Source organism: Lepidochelys kempii, chromosome 9 (genome assembly GCF_965140265.1).
Source record: "Lepidochelys kempii isolate rLepKem1 chromosome 9, rLepKem1.hap2, whole genome shotgun sequence".
NCBI classification, from domain to species: domain Eukaryota; kingdom Metazoa; phylum Chordata; order Testudines; family Cheloniidae; genus Lepidochelys; species Lepidochelys kempii.
This window is the reverse complement of record NC_133264.1, coordinates 92321306-92338343: the sequence shown is the minus strand read 5'-3', so window position 1 is coordinate 92338343 and position 17038 is coordinate 92321306. Positions and strand designations below refer to the sequence as shown.

The 17038-nt window shown below is 45.4% G+C and overlaps 1 protein-coding gene across 8 annotated transcripts in view; it reads right to left on the bottom strand.

The window, feature by feature from the left end:
• Positions 1-13826: 13826 nt before the first annotated feature.
• The window catches only part of IDS (iduronate 2-sulfatase), a 47266-nt gene continuing 44054 nt past the window's right edge, over positions 13827-17038 (bottom strand). For 7 of the 8 annotated variants that reach the window (XM_073358379.1, XM_073358378.1, XM_073358377.1 and 4 more), the window contains 2 exons: positions 15578-15751; positions 13827-14444 (listed from right to left, as the gene is read on the bottom strand). In XM_073358379.1, the coding sequence (XP_073214480.1) occupies positions 13957-14444; positions 15578-15751 (662 nt within the window). In that variant the 3' untranslated portion in view covers positions 13827-13956. The remainder of the gene's footprint in view (positions 14445-15577; positions 15752-17038) is intronic. The other variant, XM_073358380.1, reaches the window with a different exon arrangement.

Sequence of the window (17038 nt, the reverse complement as noted above, 5' to 3'; positions counted from 1 at the left end):
CCAGACTGAGATCAGAATCAAACCCAATATCACTAATGAGAACGTAATAGACTCTGTTGTGCTTTTGTAGAGTAACGCTAAATGTCTTGTTAGAGAATAATTATAATAATAAATAGATTCATAGATATTTAGGTCAGAAGGGACCATTATGATCATCTAGTGTGACCTCCTGCACAACGCAGGCCACAGAATTTCACCCACTCACTCCTGCGAAAAACCTCTCACCTATGTCTGAGCTATTGAAGTCCTCAAATAGTGGTTTAAAGACTTCAAGGAGCAGAGAATCCTCCAGCAAGTGACCCGTGCCCCATGCTACAGAGGAAGGTGAAAAACCCCCAGGGCCTCTTCCAATCTGCCCTGGAGGAAAATTCCTTCCCGACCCCAAATATGGCGATCAGCTAAACTCTGAGCATATGGGCAAGATTCACCAGCCAGAAACTACAGAAAATTCTTTCCTGGGTAACTCAGATCCCACCCCATCTAATATCCTATCACAGGCCATTGGGCCTATTTACCATGAATAGTTAATTACCAAAACCATGTTATCCCACCATACCATCTCCTCCATAAACTTATCGAGTTTAATCTTAAAGCCAGATAGATCTTTTGCCCCCCTGCTTCCCTTGGAAGGCTATTCCAAAACTTCAATCCTCTGATGGTTAGAAACCTTCGTCTAATTTCAAGTCTAAACTTCCTGGTGGCCCGTTTATATCCATTTGTTCTTGTGTCCACATTGGTACTGAGCTTAAATAATTCCTCTCCCTCTCCAGTAGTTATCCTTCTGATATATTTATAGAGAGCAATCATATCTCCCCTCAACCAAATAAATAATAATTATAATAAAAAATGACCTAGCTCTTACACTTTTCATTGGCTGATCTGCGGAGGGGTATAACATTTTTAGGAACAAATCATCCCTAAAACAGAAGAGGGTTAGCAAATTCTTAGAATATTTACACAAGTGCATAACAACAGCTCCCTAATCTAAAGCTATTTATTTTGGAGATGTGGAAGTTTGATCTGTGCTAATCTTATTTCAGCAAAGAGAAACTAAAGCCAGTGACAAGAAAACGATTATACTATCCAGTTCAGTAGGCCAGTCTATTTGTTTTTAACATCCCCTGACCTTGATTTTGTTTAGTAGAACAAGGTATCTGAATCCTCCAGCTGAGCAGATAAAGGGAAAGTGTGAGTATCCCACAGCTGTGTGTGATGAGGGCTCCCTAATGGATCAATCACATCCTTCTTGCTGTAAAATATCTGAGAGAGGGCTTGAGTAAATGGAATCATTTCCTTCTGCAGAAGATCAAACTAACTTTAAAAAAAGTAAATATGTGGGAAGTATGAGGATAGGATGTCGGCAGAATCACAGATAGCTATTACCCTGTTTACCTGCCAAATACTGTCTTTCAGGAGTGATATATCCTAGCTCTATTGTCAGAGAAATATTTGTGCTTTTTAAAGCAGGAGCAGCAGAAAGAGAGATCAAAACAAACTTTTTTTTAAAGGAATGTGATTAATATTCTCCTTTTTATCAGATAATTTGTTCGGAGAATAAGCACTGCTCAGAATTCACTGCATCTCTCCAGGCTCTTGCAGTCAGGGAGAACATTTATTCAACTCAGCAGGGGTTGCATAGCCTGCTTTTCAAGGATGAGGAAAGAAAGCATCATTAGAACAGCAGCATCAGGGGTAAGCCTCCAGGGCAGAGCAACAAAGCACAACAGGGGGTAGAGAAGAAAGTTTTACTGTTCTATTTTCAGAGAAGAATCATAGTCTGCCTCTCTTTTTCAGCTGGGCATTGGTTCCTTGTGGTGCTGCATCTCCTCTGCTCAGACTGATACCTCTTCATATCTGTAGAGGACCACCTCAAAGCTTCGGAAGAGGAAAGATAGCCTTGAGGTTAAGGCACTGTGCTGGGACTCAGGAGATTTTTTTTTTCAATTCCCAGCCCTGCCACAGAATTCCAGTATGACTTGGGCAAGACACTTAATATCTCTAGGTCTTAGTTCCCTATCTGTAAAATGAAGATAATAATAATCCCTGCCTCCTGCCTTTTGTCTATAAAGTCTGTGAGCTTTTTGGGGTAGGGGCTGTCTTTTACTGTCTCTTCCTGTACACCTAGCACAACTGGGCCCTGGACTCAGTTAGAGCTGCTAGCCACTACTATAATCCAAATAATAATTTACAGACCTAATCAAAACGTGGAACTTCTGTGGGAAATTCCAACATTTCAAAATTGCCTTTCATCTCAAATTGGAATGAAAAATTGAAATTTCCCACAAAATGAAAATTCAGAAAAACTTTGTTTAGGAAACATCCAAATGCCCTTCTCGAAAAGTTTCATTTTGTTAAAATCAAAGCACTTCCTTCTGATAAGGTCAAAGCCCTTCATTGCGACTTTATCACTTATAATATAATATAATCCAAATAAGAACGGTGAAACGAAGGGCTTTGACCTTGTCAGAATCAAGCATACGGATAATTCCTGATCAAAAATGTCAACAAAATGGATACATTCCCAAGGAATTGTTTTGATTTCGTTTTATCAGCATTTTCCAATGGAAAACTTTTCCATCAGAAAATATCCAGAGATATATGGACAAGCCTCATTCTTTACATTTATAGCTATGTTCTGCCTCCACTTACTCCCCAGTGCAATCCACTAACATCAAAGATGAAGTGTGACAATTTGGGCCAAATTCTGTCTTCAGTTAAACACCAGGCTACCCCACTGGTTTTGAGAGAGGACTCTGGGCCAGAGGATTTCTGAGCTACGTACAAATTTAGTTCATGTCTGTGACCCAGGAACCCTTTGGTACCAACTGGCAGAGGGCACAGGAAGGGCATAGAGATTTACAGGGATCCCCTGGATTGGGTATCTGCATATCAGTTCACCAAAGGGTGGCATGTGGAGTGTCTACTGAGAGCCAGCTGCCCACTGGTCGTCACACTACGTGTGAGACGTACATATGGATAATATTTGAGGAGCTATGTATTTATACTGAAACTTATGTTCTTAAGGTCTTGGAATTAAGGCAGGTTACCAGGAGGCAACATACCACTGAAATGTTCCTCTCAGGCAGGAGGTAACAGACATCTATGTCCCTGTCTGGACATCTGTGCCTCTCACTGTAGGCCTATTGGCATACTGAGCCAGTTGCAAAATAAGAGATTACAAAATCTGCAAGAGAGGAAATCTACAGGAAGGAACAAACAGCTGGGAGAATGTCCTGTTTATGAATAAAGACAAAGGATTGTTCTGGAGTGCAAAAACACACCTGGAGTCCTTCACCTGGGCGGCAAATGGACAGCATGCTTGTCTCATGAAAGGCGGTCACAGCCAGCCTGGCTGTAAAGCGCTGCAAGAATTTTGGGTGAATACTCCACAAGACCTGAGAGTATCTTGTTATCCTGTGTGTTGTTTGGCTTCTTCCCTCCATCCCGGAGGCTGCACTTGTCCATTGGTGCTGTACATGTGTCATTGGTAAAATGCTTGGAGATGAAAGAAGGGCTATATAAGTGTGCATTATTCTGGAGGAGGGAGAGCTCAGTGGTTTGTGCATTGGCTTGCTAAACCTAGGGTTGTGAGTTCAACCCTTGAGGGGGCCATTTAGGGATCTGGGCCAAAAAGAAATTGGGGATTAGTCCTGCTTTGAGCAGGGGGTTGGACTAGATGACCTCCTGAGGTCCCTTCCAACCCTGATATTCTATTAATTAAATCTAGGCTCTAGAATGCATGTTATGATTTTGTTTTATATGTAACCATTTGTTTCCAATACTTCTGATTGAACCTCCGGGCTTTGTTAAATAAATTTATATTGGATTTCACTATAAATAGGGCCCTACCAAATTCACGGGCACGAAAAACGTGTCACGGACCATGAAATCTGGTCTTTTCTGTGCTTTTACCCTATACCAAATAGATTTCAATGGGGGAGACCAGCATTTCTCAAACTGGGGGTCCTGACCTAAAGGGAGCTGCAGGGGGCTCAAAAGATTATTTAAGGGGGGTTGTGGCGTTGCCACCCTGACTTCTGCGCTGCCTTCAGAGCTGGGTGGCCAGAGACCGGCGGCTGTTGGCCAGGCACCCAGCTCTGAAGGCGGCACCCCGCCAGCAGCAGCGCAGAAGGGTGGCAATACTATACCAGGCCACCCTTACTTCTGCCCTGCGGCTGGCGGCGGCTCGGCCTTCAGAGCTGGGCTCCCGGCCAGCAGCCACCACTCTCCAGCTGCCCAGCACCGCTGCCAGCAGCAGCAACACAGAAGTAAGAGTAACAGTGCTGCAACCCCAACCCCCCCACAATAACCTTGTGACTCCCCCACAACTCCTTTTTGGGTCAGGACCCCGACAATTACAACACCGTGAAATGTCAGGTTTAAATAGTTGAACTTATGAAATTTACACTTTTTAAAATCCCACGACCTTGAAATTGACCCAAATGGACCATGAATTTGGCAGGACCCTAATAATAAATGCATCCAAGTGCTGTGTGTTGAGGAGCAGTGATCTGAGGTGGAACTGGTAAGCTGGGGCATACTGTTCCTTTGGAAGCAGTGAATCTGCGTATATTGCAAGCGTCCAGTGGACCCAGCGCTGGACACTCCAGCGAGACGGTTGGCAGGCTCAAGAGTTGGGGTGCCAATCAATAACCTGTAGAGTGACGGCACGGCCCGCGAGGCCTCAAGGAGAGGGCTTGTGTTGCCAGTTGCCAATGGAGTTGGGAAGCTGACCTACGGCCAGCACAGGTGAGGTTTCCTCGTGCTAAGGGCAGATGGTAGCAAGGTGCCTCATGATCTCGGGGACTCCCAGGAAGTGCCACAGTGTCCAGCAGTGCATTGCTGTTTAAATATACTCAAGGAATAATCTAGTATTAAATTCTCACCATTGTATTTAGTGCATGGCTAATTGCTCAGTGCTTTCACAATAAAAAGTAAATTGGACACGTTCAACAACATGTACAATATGCTAGTAGTTAATGGCTTCATCTCTTTTAATGCAGCATCTGTGACATTGGGAACTGTACCCTTAAATGGTTTAGCCAAAGCAAGACAGGAAATCTGGAAGAGGGGCATAGCAGGAGCCTATGTTCTGTTATGCAGAGGCAGTTGGGGACCTGCATGACTGAATCAAGAGGATCTTTTGAGCACCTTGGGCCCAGGGTGATTAATGAACACTACGGTATCAGGCAGGAGCAAGAGGAACAAAGATTTCACATGCAGCAATAATGATAATTTTTTAACATGAGAGAATAAATCACGGTGTATTTAATACAAATAACCCACAGGTACATTTTCAGCTGCGCACCAGAGAAGAATTCAGCAGACCCGTGCAGTCAATAATGAGATTTACATACAAACCTTCTGAACAACTTTTAGAAACTATACTATTTAAAGCATAGTAATAAATTAGAACAAGTATAGGAAGACCTGATTCCTTACTGCTCTGTGTCTGGTCGGCACGTGGCTATACTAAGTATGTCCCTTTCCAGTCTTGCTCTCATTAGATTTCTCCTGTCTCTATTTTCTTGCTGGATCCTAACCTTTTCTTCCTGTTAGATCATGACTTGATATCTAAATCCTTTGTTCGTTGCATCTTGCTGTTCCTTTTCTCTCTGCTGCTTGGTTCTATTATCCCCTATCTGTGCACAACAGCATGTACAAAAGTATCATGAACTTTGTGATTTCTCCTTGCCTAGTCACAGCTCCATTACAGTTCATCCGTGGACCATCATAAACAGGTGGATAAAAATGCTCCTCTGCTCCTAGGCAGAACCAGGTGCTAATGATTCAGGGCAAAAGCCTTTTCTCAGCTTCTTATGGTGGATGTTAACACCAATATTCTCTCTTTTCAAAGACAGAACTCCCATTGGCTTCAAAGAGAGATCTGCACATGTAGGCAGAGCAGAACGTTGGAGTAAAGATCTGCCATACTGATCTGAGAAGAGAATTTCCATCAGCTGGGAAGTAACTCTCTCTCTCTCTCTCTCTCATTCACACACACGCAAAGTTCTGAGTCTTCACTCCAGTGACATCTTGATTTGACTGTATGGTTCTGATGTAGGGAGTAAGAAGAACTATACTAAAACCCTAGAAAACTGTGAGCATCAGGAAATCCAGCTAATAAGGCAATTTTATTCTTTATGTAGCTTTTCATATTGGAGAACTATAATAAATCCCCGCAAAGGACAGAATTACACAGAGGACTATTCTGTGGATTTCAGTAATGCCCACAGTAAGCTAGAAAAACAAGGTTGGTGAGGAAATATCTTTGATTGGACCAACTTCAGGCCTGAAGGAGAGCTCTGTGTACACTCAAAAGCTTGTCTCTTGTCACCCAATAAAAGATATGACCTCACACACCTTGTCTCTCTAATATCCTGGGACCACCACGGCTATAGCAATGCTGCCTACCGCAGTGTGCTAGGCACTTTCCAAACATATTAGAAGACTGCATCCCTGGCCTAAAAAGCTGAGGGCATGAACTGAACTAAGAAGCAGGATGTGGCTCCCTGTCAAAGTTTTGACCTCAGCTGTTACTTAGGGGCAGTTCTATCTATAGGACCTTGCCCTAATCAGAAAGATGAGAAATTAAAATCTGAGTAAAAGCAATCCCCGATGTGTGCACCATTGATAGTTCCATACCAAGACCGTGGCCCATGCTACAGCATGCCCATTCCAGGAGGGGGCTCCAAAGTCTCAGGACTTCACTGATACAAGTTCCACAGAGCACAGAGAAGCACATTCCCACAAGGTAGCATCTGACTGAAATTCGGGCCTGGAGCTGCTTCTGCCAGTCTAGCTCCTCAATGTCAAAAAGTCTGCAACTCCCATAAAGAAGTATTCATTCCAAATCGACCCCATTCACTTGACAACACAAGGCCAAAGGGGGGGATTCTAATCTCAATGTGGCAGCAGCATTTAAACATGTTCCGAAGTGCATAGTGTGTCAGAAATCAGGCCTCAGGCTTTCCCTTGCAAACCGTAAACCTCCAAGTAGTACATTTCACACACCCAAGTCCACCTCCACTCCCTGGAGTCCCATAACCGCTGGTCTAGACACTGTATTTGTTCACACTTGTTCAAACGGAGACTTTGATTTTGGACACCGTACGGCACACCACCGAAAACAGCATCACGTCCCTAGCGCACATTGACTGAAGAAGTGACGCTGCTCAGGGACCGAGGTTTTAATCCCATTGTCTAATCGCTCCTCGACATTAGTTTATTAACTGAGGGCCATTTATTGACTCTGCTTCGTACCAAGTGCTTACAGCAGCTATGCTAGGGTCTCCAGTGTAGCCTTTCCATACGTGTACTACAGGTAACAGTTCCTGCTGATGCAGCGGAGCGCTGTTCTTCCAGCTGTTCCGGTCCCATCATGAGAAATAGGGTCAGCATCAGTGTCTCATTTATTTTGCGATGCTTGGCTTGCATCCGCCTTTCCTCTCTAGAGATTGGAGTTGTTTGCAAGAGCACCTCATTTGTATTGCTCTTGTTAAGCTCTTTTGTTCTTCACTGGAGGCAGGCTGACCTAACAAAGCATGCAGCCCCTGCACTCGTAGGGCAGCAGCATTTCTGTCTGCTGGAGGAAACCTGCCATTCGACAGCTCCCATTTCCTCCGCTGTGCTTATCCTTGTTCTCCGCACATTTCTTAACACACTGAGTTTAACAAGACCCGTCTCAAGCAGCAGAGACTGGTCACTAATCTAGGGGCTTGGCAAGCAGGGGTGCACTAGCCTGCCACATACTAACTGGCTGGATGGACCTGTTCTCACGCACTAAAACTTCCCCAGTGCACTTTGATCTACTCCCATTTCAAAGCAGAATATATCAAAGCTCACTAGGGAACTGTTAGTACCCAGAGCACACCAAGCATTACTTGTTCAGCTAGACCAGCCCCTAGCTCACTCTTTTTTAGCAATGATGTTGGAGAAATGCTGTACCACCGCTGCTATGCACAGAGAGGAAAGCACAGTGTTTAGATTACAGCGTGGCTCCGAAGCTTCTGTGATATCTCAGCATTCAAGAACATGCTGTTGCTAGCCTTGACTCAAAGACCATCAAGGGCAGCTCTGTTTTGTCTCCCCTGCAAGCATTTGTAGACATTGATGAGGCAAAGGTCGGGGTAGGAAATGGCCAATCTTTCTCTTTTTAATACAAAGATAGGGACGTCTTAAAAGCACCCCACTGTCCATTATTACCATTGCATTTGGGCCTTCTCGACCCTTGAGAAAATGAACTGCCTGAAGGCCCTAGAAGGTTTGTGGATCACTTTATCTCTTCACACAAATATGGACCCCAAACAGTTGACTACTGGTGTAACTACAACCCCCACTGGTCAGTGTGTATTACCGGTCTCTTGCTGTGCCCAGTCCACAGAGGATATAAGCCTGTTACAGTCCCAGCCAATGAGCCCTGGCTCTTTAGTTGTGGCAGCTCATGGGTTTAGCAGTAGAGCTCCCCAGTTCAACCCTCAGTGTATCAATCAAGATGGCAGACATAACATTTGTTTTAGCAGCAGCGTGGTGACCAACTGAACTAGTCCAGCTACTTCACCCACTATTATTTTGTTACCTATTGTAGTAGTAGCACTGCAAAATCTCCCAGAATGCACTGCTTCTGGGATGTGAGGTGGGAATTGTGAGATGGGTACCTAGAAGGCATTGGGACGTTACCTGTTTAACAGCGACAAAGGGCAAAGCAAAGCAACCCAGCATGGCTATTGCAGAGGCACCGTACGGTTTGGGTTTAAAGAGATTCAATGCAGCCAGTTCAATTACAAACAGCTCAGGTCTCTAGCATTGGGAAGGCACTAGTGCTGAAGCAGGCAAGAGCTGAGAGCCCTCAATCCCTATCCACTGCTGTGGGCATCCATGGACTACAGCATCTCACAGAATTATCAGCACCTGAAAGAATCAAACCTAAACTGCCTCCTTGTGTCCTGCTTGGAGGCAAATATTTCTATCCGCTGCTGAGATGGAAACACAACAGCACAGCCTGGGCCTGCTGCTGTTGAGCAAAAGGGCAGGAAGAATCTCACGTCTCTCCATTCCTTCCAGGACCACTCCCCTCCCATTTTCAAGGTACAGGAGATCCAGGCTGGAGGGACAGAGTGCTGTGCTAGGACTCGGTCTATAAACACCCACCGCTCCTTTCCTTTCTCAGCTTACACCACTGCAGATCCCTTTAGGCTGAACAGCTGCAGAAGAAATTTGGGCCAGTAGCTTCCTTTGTGACACACAAGGATGGAGGGAAGCAGCTGTCATCCCCCAGCTCAGAGGAGCTGCCCCATCTGCCAGCCACCAACCTTGCCCCACATCAGCCTTAGGAGGGGCCAGTGTGTGACTCTCTCTCCAGAGTGGAAGCCTAGCTAAGGAACAGCTCTGCTTTCTAGGGGCAGATGGGGATTGGAAGAGTAGTTGGCAGGTATGATGGCTACTGTAGGGGATGCCAGAGCAGCTGATTTGCCCTGCTAGGCTCCAGGATAGGAGCTGCTCCTCACTTCAGACCCCTCGGCAAAGTTAGCTACTTCAGACCGCAGTCTCCTCCGCACCTTAATGAGAAGGGGAGGCAAGGGCCCAAACCACCACAGTCACTCTCAGCCTAGATTTCATGGGTGGGGGTCTGGAGGAAGAGAGCTCGTGTATGGAGCAGGGAGATGGCAATGCCAACCAGATGGTAGTTTTCCCTAAACTAGGTTTCCCATCAATAACGAGATTACATTTGTGAAATTGATTAACAGCCACTCTTGGTTTGATGCTGTGGAGGAGACATTTTAAAGAGAATTGAAAAAGTTTTGCAAGCTGGGCCATTACGAGAAGCAGGTGAGGTCACTCAGTTAAAATGCCTACACCGCATTTTCAAGGCATAGTTGGAAGCTTGCTCCTCCGTTACCTGCCTGAGCTCTCTCGCAAGTGCTCCAGGAAAATGCTTTGGTGAAGGTGGGCTAGCAGAAGAACAGAACCCCCAGCTCAGGCAGACAACTCAAAGGTGGTACCATTCTGCACTAAACTGTTTCTCCTTGGAGCCCAGATCCTCAGCGAGTGGAAACTGGCCGAGTTCTGCTGAAGTCAGTGCAGCCAGCTCAGTGCACACCAGAACAGAATGTAGGTCCACATGCATACATGAAAAGAATACATTTTTACCTCAGGAACAGGAGACTGAAGCTACAACAGCTATGAAGAGGCTGTGCAGAGTATGCAGCAAATTACTACTACTGATAAGTGTTTAATAAAATCACGTTATTCTTCAGATTGTGTTTTGTTGAGGCACTAAATAACGGCGGTCTTCTAGCGGAGAATCAAATTCATGGTGGTATTTCTACATAATTAGGAGTGAGCACACCACAGAGTTTCAGTGAAATAAAGTTATAGCTGTGGATTCTCCCCCAAAATTAAATCAATTAATCTATGAGGCACACCACTTCAACACAGCATGAGCCAGCCTTATTCACGTTGACGGATACTTTTCTGCCGGTAGTTATCAAACAAGATAACTCACAGAGTCAGGGTGGTAGGATCTAACATTACATGATCCTTTGATAATGGTCCTTCATTCTCTAGGAAGCAGTTGAATAAAAACAGATACCCTGACATTTAAACTGGATCTTACAAGTTCAGACTCGGCTTCGGAGCTGCCTGTCGGAAGTACATCATTCAAATTACTGCCATCGCATTAACAATCTGTCTGAAATGCATCGTTTGGCTGTTACAGATTTAGCCACAATTCACAGTGAAGTAGTGTCTGTCGGAGGAATAAACACACAAGTTCCCAATACCACAGACCTCATTCCAGTTGCCAGTATGAGAACGTACCTATCAGTCTGACCCAGGGCAGCTGCTGCTCAAGGCCCTTTGTGTTGCTCTGCACAACACAAAAATTCCTTTGAAGAAAGCTGCAAAGCTCAGGCCATGATTGTGTCAGCCATTGCCCATTTTAAACCTGGAAGCGGTTCATTTTTGAGGGGGGCTGCGACAGAGATCTGGGAACTTCCTGGGAAAGTGTTGACAGCACCTTGACAACGCTGCCGCCTTAGGCAGTTTGCAGAGTGTGTGAGTGTACAGAATGGGAAGGAGACTCCGTTTAGAACAAAAAATAGTCAGTAAGTCATTGGGCTAATGCTTCTTGAGGCCTTCGTCAGAGGAGGATTTTGAACATGGCAGCAATGCCTGGATTTAGATTAAATCTCAGGAAAAACTCCCTCACTGTAAGAACAGGATAATGGAACAGACATCTAGGGAGGGCGCGGAAACTCCTTCACTGGAGGTTTTCAAAAGAAGGCTGGATAGCCATCTGTCTTGGATGGTTTAGACACAACAAATCCAGCATCCTGGCGGGGTTTAGACTAGATAACCCTTGCAGTCCCTGCTAACCCTGTGGCTCAATGCAATTGGAGCTCTTAAGACACCACCCTTTATCTGCCCAAGGAGCTGTTGTTCTGTCTGTACAGCACCAAGCACAACGGGGTCCTGGTCCATGACTTGGGTTCCCAGGTGCTACCACAATACAAATAAATAAGAACAGAGAAATAAATAGATCAAGAGGAAGAGACAGTGAGGCCAGATCATAACCTCTTGAAAATCCCCTGGGGTGGGAAAACGGTGAAGTTTCTATGAAGAGGAGTGTGGTTGAGCCTATGTGACATCATCTCCCGTCCCTCATTGCGTGCAAGCTCCCTGCCTGATTTTAGGCTTTACAGATGAGGGGACATGGGAAGGCAGAGCTGAGGGCAAGGGGTTGGGCTGTACTCTGCCCTATCCTCCTCTGTGAGGACTTCCTTGTGGGAGGTCAGAACGCAGTTTGCACATGGGTGCGCTTGTCCAATTCTACTCCCTAGGGACATTTTGGAACAGCTGCCAGAAAGGCGTACCTTTGAGAGATGCACTGGCTCAGGAGAAGAGGGAACAGTGTAGAGATACTGAGCCTCCAAACGAATGTCCCCACCTCTCTAGGGATGTTCTGAGAGCTCACTGTTGCCCTTTGAAAGAGTATCCACCAGAGGGCCGTGGCCCTCCTCCTGCCCAATGGAATGATTCTAGGGCAACATCCCTATATCAAAGCCTCACCAGTTATGCTGCCACTGGTGCAGGCTCAGGCTGCCCTGAGATGCAATTATAGAAGCGCAGTAAAACCAGGTCGGAGCTAGGAAGCTGCAGTTGCCACAACTGACCCTTGACCAGCAGGATGAAATACAGCGTCCAAACTATGCAAGTCATGCTGAAAAACACTTTTACCCAGGTACGTGCACAGAGAGTAAAATGAACTCTTTGAGGGATAACATTTTCATAAGCCCCTAAATACCTTAGGAGCCTAAACTGAAAAGAAAGTCAATAGGATTTGGCACCTCCATCACTTTTGAAAATTGGACTGGGGAGCTTTTGAAAAGGTTACCCAGGAGTTACTATGGTCATTAAAGAATTGAGGGCGGGGAGAAAGCCATTCAGCTCTTCATATAAAGCAGTGTACAAACACACTCATATTGCCAGGAAACAAAATATTATAAAGGGACAAAAGGAACAAGCCAGACTACATTAAAACGTCTCAAACTTTTTTCAAAAGGAGACGTTTTGAAATTCAAATAGCTAACAGAGGCAAATTAAAGAGGTTTACTTTTAAAAAAAGCTAAATTGGAGTGAAATACACTTGACTGCCCCTTTTAGTTGGTGGGATCAGACCCCATAACTCCCAACTGCCACTATGTCCTTGGGTAAGCCACTTAACCTTTGTTATGATGGTGCACACATCTCTCACGAGCACCTCCTGTCGGGGGTGTTGCGCAAACCTGCCCTCTCGCTTTCTCTGTTCATGGTGCCCCCTATAGGCAGTTGCCCTCATCAGGTGGGTCTTCAGTGGCTCAACTCTCCAGATAAGCTATGCATAGTGTAAACATATGAAGGAAACCCTGCCAGGGTAACACAGTCCAACAAATGATGGTCTTCTCTGGGGTCTTCTGCCCAGTCTCTGGCCCTGTTTAAAACTCTAGCCCCTTTTCTGAGCTCCAGAACAAAACTTGTCCCCTTCTCAGGGCTTTGGCCACTTCACAAGTGGCCGGCGGGGGAACCCGGGCCTGCCCACAACTCCGGGTCCCAACCCAGGGACCCTACAAGTAGCAGCCACCTGCTGCTTTCTTTAATAGCTGCTGCTGCTGCTACATTAACTGGACTGCTTCCCAGTCCCATCCTCTTCACCTGTTACTGTATGGTTATAGTCGATGGGTTCCCTGTTTGCATAGGGTCTCTAACAGGTCTCCCTGCCTGGAGAATACCTCTGTCCTAGCCCTTCTAGTCCCAGCCCTGCTCAAACCCTGCAGCTCCTTTTAATTCGGTCTGCTGCACTCTGAATGGCTGCTTCACTTTTTAGGCAAGCTGGAGGACTCACCTTCACTGCTCCTTTTCTGGGGCGGGGTGTGGTAGGACCACCAGGCCTCCAGCAGGGTGCCTCCAAGGGCCTGGCACACCCCGTCACATCTACACTTCAGTGTCCCCGTAAGTAAAATGGCAAGACTACTTGCAAAACCCATTTTTGACTTAGGTTTTACATGATACGCTCTCCGCAGACTGGCATATACACAAGCAAGTTATACACTCTGCTACCTTTCAAGCTACCCCATCCGGCAGAGGGAGTACGCTTTTCCTTTTCATTGGGGAAGCTATCTGATACTGCAGTGTTAGGGACCACATAAGTACCTGAGTATATACTTGTCCACCTTTGCACAGCCCTTTAAGAAGCATGCACATGGAAGCTATTTGTTGCTCCAACTCATCTAAAATCTGCCAGGTGAAAGCCCCCAGCGCATTGTAACAAGACGAAACCAAGATGAAAGAAGCTACTATTTTTGTATAAACAGGATTTTAATTCAGCCAGGTGCTTTGTGTACAACAAAGTTTATACAAAAAGGAAAGCGTCATATTACTTCAGCAACAAGAGTGCACACACAGGGAGCATCCCCAGACCTAACACCTCAAGAACCTAAGAAACTTTTTGACAAGATTCCCATGCAGAGTACTGTTATATATGTTATGATCCTCACTGGGATCACTTCCTACCATGTACAGCTCTCCTGCATGGACATCCTGCAAATTAGCACTAAAGTTACTGGGATTAAACCCAACCCACAAAGTATAGCGATAGTCAATGGTACGCATGGAATACCCCATTATTTTTATGTCTTTCAGCTCTGGTTTATCAGAGTCCCACTCAGGAATGTCTGCAGGTCGTGGATACTGGCTGAAAGCTATAGGCTCCTCATGGTCATCTTCAATGTCATTGTCATAGTCATCCTGTTCTTCAGTGGAGTTAAAATACTGGACAATACTAGGCCCCTGGGTGCAGAGCGCAACATGAAATGAAGGCTCAGGGCACACGGGAGGAACCCACAGGCCTGCAAGTTCCGCGAGCGTTGAGAAGAGAGATACAAGTTCAACCATTTTTTTGGTTTTTCCTAGAAAAAGCGTCAAAATACAAGTTAGAGAATAGCATGGCTCACGAGATACAGGCTGATCTTTTTAGACGCGTAACCAGAGGGGCTCTTTACCAGTTGCACTTTGCATTTAGTTCATAGGGCAACAACGCTGGAGCCATTTAAGAAGGTGTGGCTTGTAGTTCGGAGGATACCTGTCCATGTAGGTGTTTATACCAAACTTAACACCAGGAGGAGAATACTAGTTTTTCCCTCTTCTATTCCTCAGATGTTCTAATCAGTGCCTTGAGAAGTACTATCTGCTCCTTTGAGGAGGAGCTCTTCAAAAAAGATAAAGAAATAATCATGTTAATTGCTTGATTGTGGCAAGTTCTGCCAAAACATTGCTTTTGGGTGCCCTCACTGTGTACATCAGCACAACTGCAAGGCAAGCGCTCACCAATTGCTGCTGCAATGACAGCGCAAGCCACTATCAAAGGTTTCCTTTAGGCCTCTAACCAACATAAAAATAAAGCTTCCATTTAGTTAATGCAGCCCTGTAGCTATTTCCATTAACGAAGATCTAGCTGAAGCAAGCGCTTGTATTCACAGATGATTTTAAGTCTTGCTCTACATGAGCACCACGGCCACAAAGACTGAGACTGACGGCACTAGCCAGAACCAAACACTAGATGGAAGAGATTTGTACAAGCTTTATTTAAATCTGCAGGGCAAACACATTTTGAGCAGCAACTCCCACTGCTCTCTCAGTCCTACACTTGGAAACAGAAGTACCAAATTGGTTTCCGCTGCAGACATATATTGTCAATACATCCTCCTGTATGTAGGCGACAAAGCATGGACATGCTGAACTTAGGGCACACTGAGGACTGACGATTGCACAGACTTTCCTAATCACTGAGCTGAGAGAGAATAGACATCAACCTCTGTGTGTCCGATACCGTACAGGACCGCAGGTTGGAAATCTGGGCAAACCCTTTAATCCCAGGGCACCAGCACTTAGGCTTAGCCCCCGGTAGCAAAAGGAAGCTGCTCCTAAGAAGCTTCAATTCCACTGACCGGTATGCCGATGGCAAGCATAATCGTTGGGTTAAGATATGGGATTGCAATTGCACATGCTTATGCAACTTATGATAATGCTTATGAAAATGTACCTGCCGCTACAGAGTCCGATATATGGGTGAAGGGGTCAAGGTAGGGGAAGATTCTCTCTCCTGGACGAGCAAAGGAAGACGTCTTCCCTGGTACATAGAACATCAGTGGCACTCGGGTAGCGACATCAAAATTGCTGTATTTCGCCCATTCTCCGTGTTCACCCAGAGACCATCCTAGAGGATACAAAACATCATTTAAAGAAAATACTAGATTACTAGCTTAGTGATCATTTCTGTTATGAACAGCCAAGCCGCCAGATTCATCTACTCCCAACAGCAGTGACCCCAGACCTATGGTCCTTGAAGCACTATTCAGTTATTAAATTTATTTTAGCTAGTAAATATCAATCGGTGTTTAACCGTACTGAGAGAGTTCTCTAAAGTGGAAGTTGTTTAAAGAACCAACAAAATCTTGCAACATGATGCTCTTTCACCAACTAGCAGCTACTCCTTCCTCTCTTCCCCCCGTTTCCCAATTAGAGCCAGCATTCAAGCCTTAAAAATGCAACATGAAGGAGAAATTGGGGTATGTCATTTTGCACATATGCATCTCCAGATCAGTTCCTTGAAGCAGTCACATAATATTTACATAGCTGCCAGCTCTATGTTACTCTGTCACTGAGCATCCCTTGGAGTCAGGTTGTCAAATCATCCCTAAGGAAACAAGGTGAGATCAAAACTCTTTAGAATCTTGCCCAACAATGCGCCAATCCTCTAAGATGGCACAGGAGCCATCCGCACCCCTCTTTCCTGATGGGGGGAGGGAAGCAGGCTCTAAAAAAGAACCAACATCAATGTTCAGCATTTTGAGGTATACTATTTTGTGATCGCTCAGCAAACTGAGGTCCTGGAACTATAGCTCAGTTTAGTGACACAGGGCAAGGGAAAAAGAAGCACTGAATCTACACAAGAATGACCACAAGTCACATCTGCATATAAGAAAGCATATCTAATCCAGTGATTTTAATACAAAAAACACTATTAATGCTTCTATTCTGTAACTCATTAACTAGTTAAGCAAGCTAAAGTATTCTCCTAAGGAAGGGCCTTAGAATAGGTCATCTTGCCTAGAGCGGTGTAGTGGCAAGTTTCGAACAAAGTTAAGTAGCTCTCAATCTCCCTAAATATTTGAGGCATTCCCCGCCCCATCCTGAATTAAAATGGCATTCATAGCGCTATCCGTGAGAGAGCGCCAGATCCCTGCAACATGGATTGTAGCTGTACTGCCAAGTTGTTGGTTTAGACATTTCGCAACTGCAAGCACAGGTGAAAGAAACTGCATTTGATCAGTTAATGAGGAAGTCTGCTGCCCACTTCAGCAGGTGAGGCTTTTACGAAGTGTGATGGGAGAGCTACTCCAGAGCAGCACTCTTCCAGCCGGAGTCACTCCCTGGGGCAGAAAGAGCTGAGACTGCTGCAAGTTCAGGCTACTAAACTGTGGAAGGGTTCACCACTCAACAG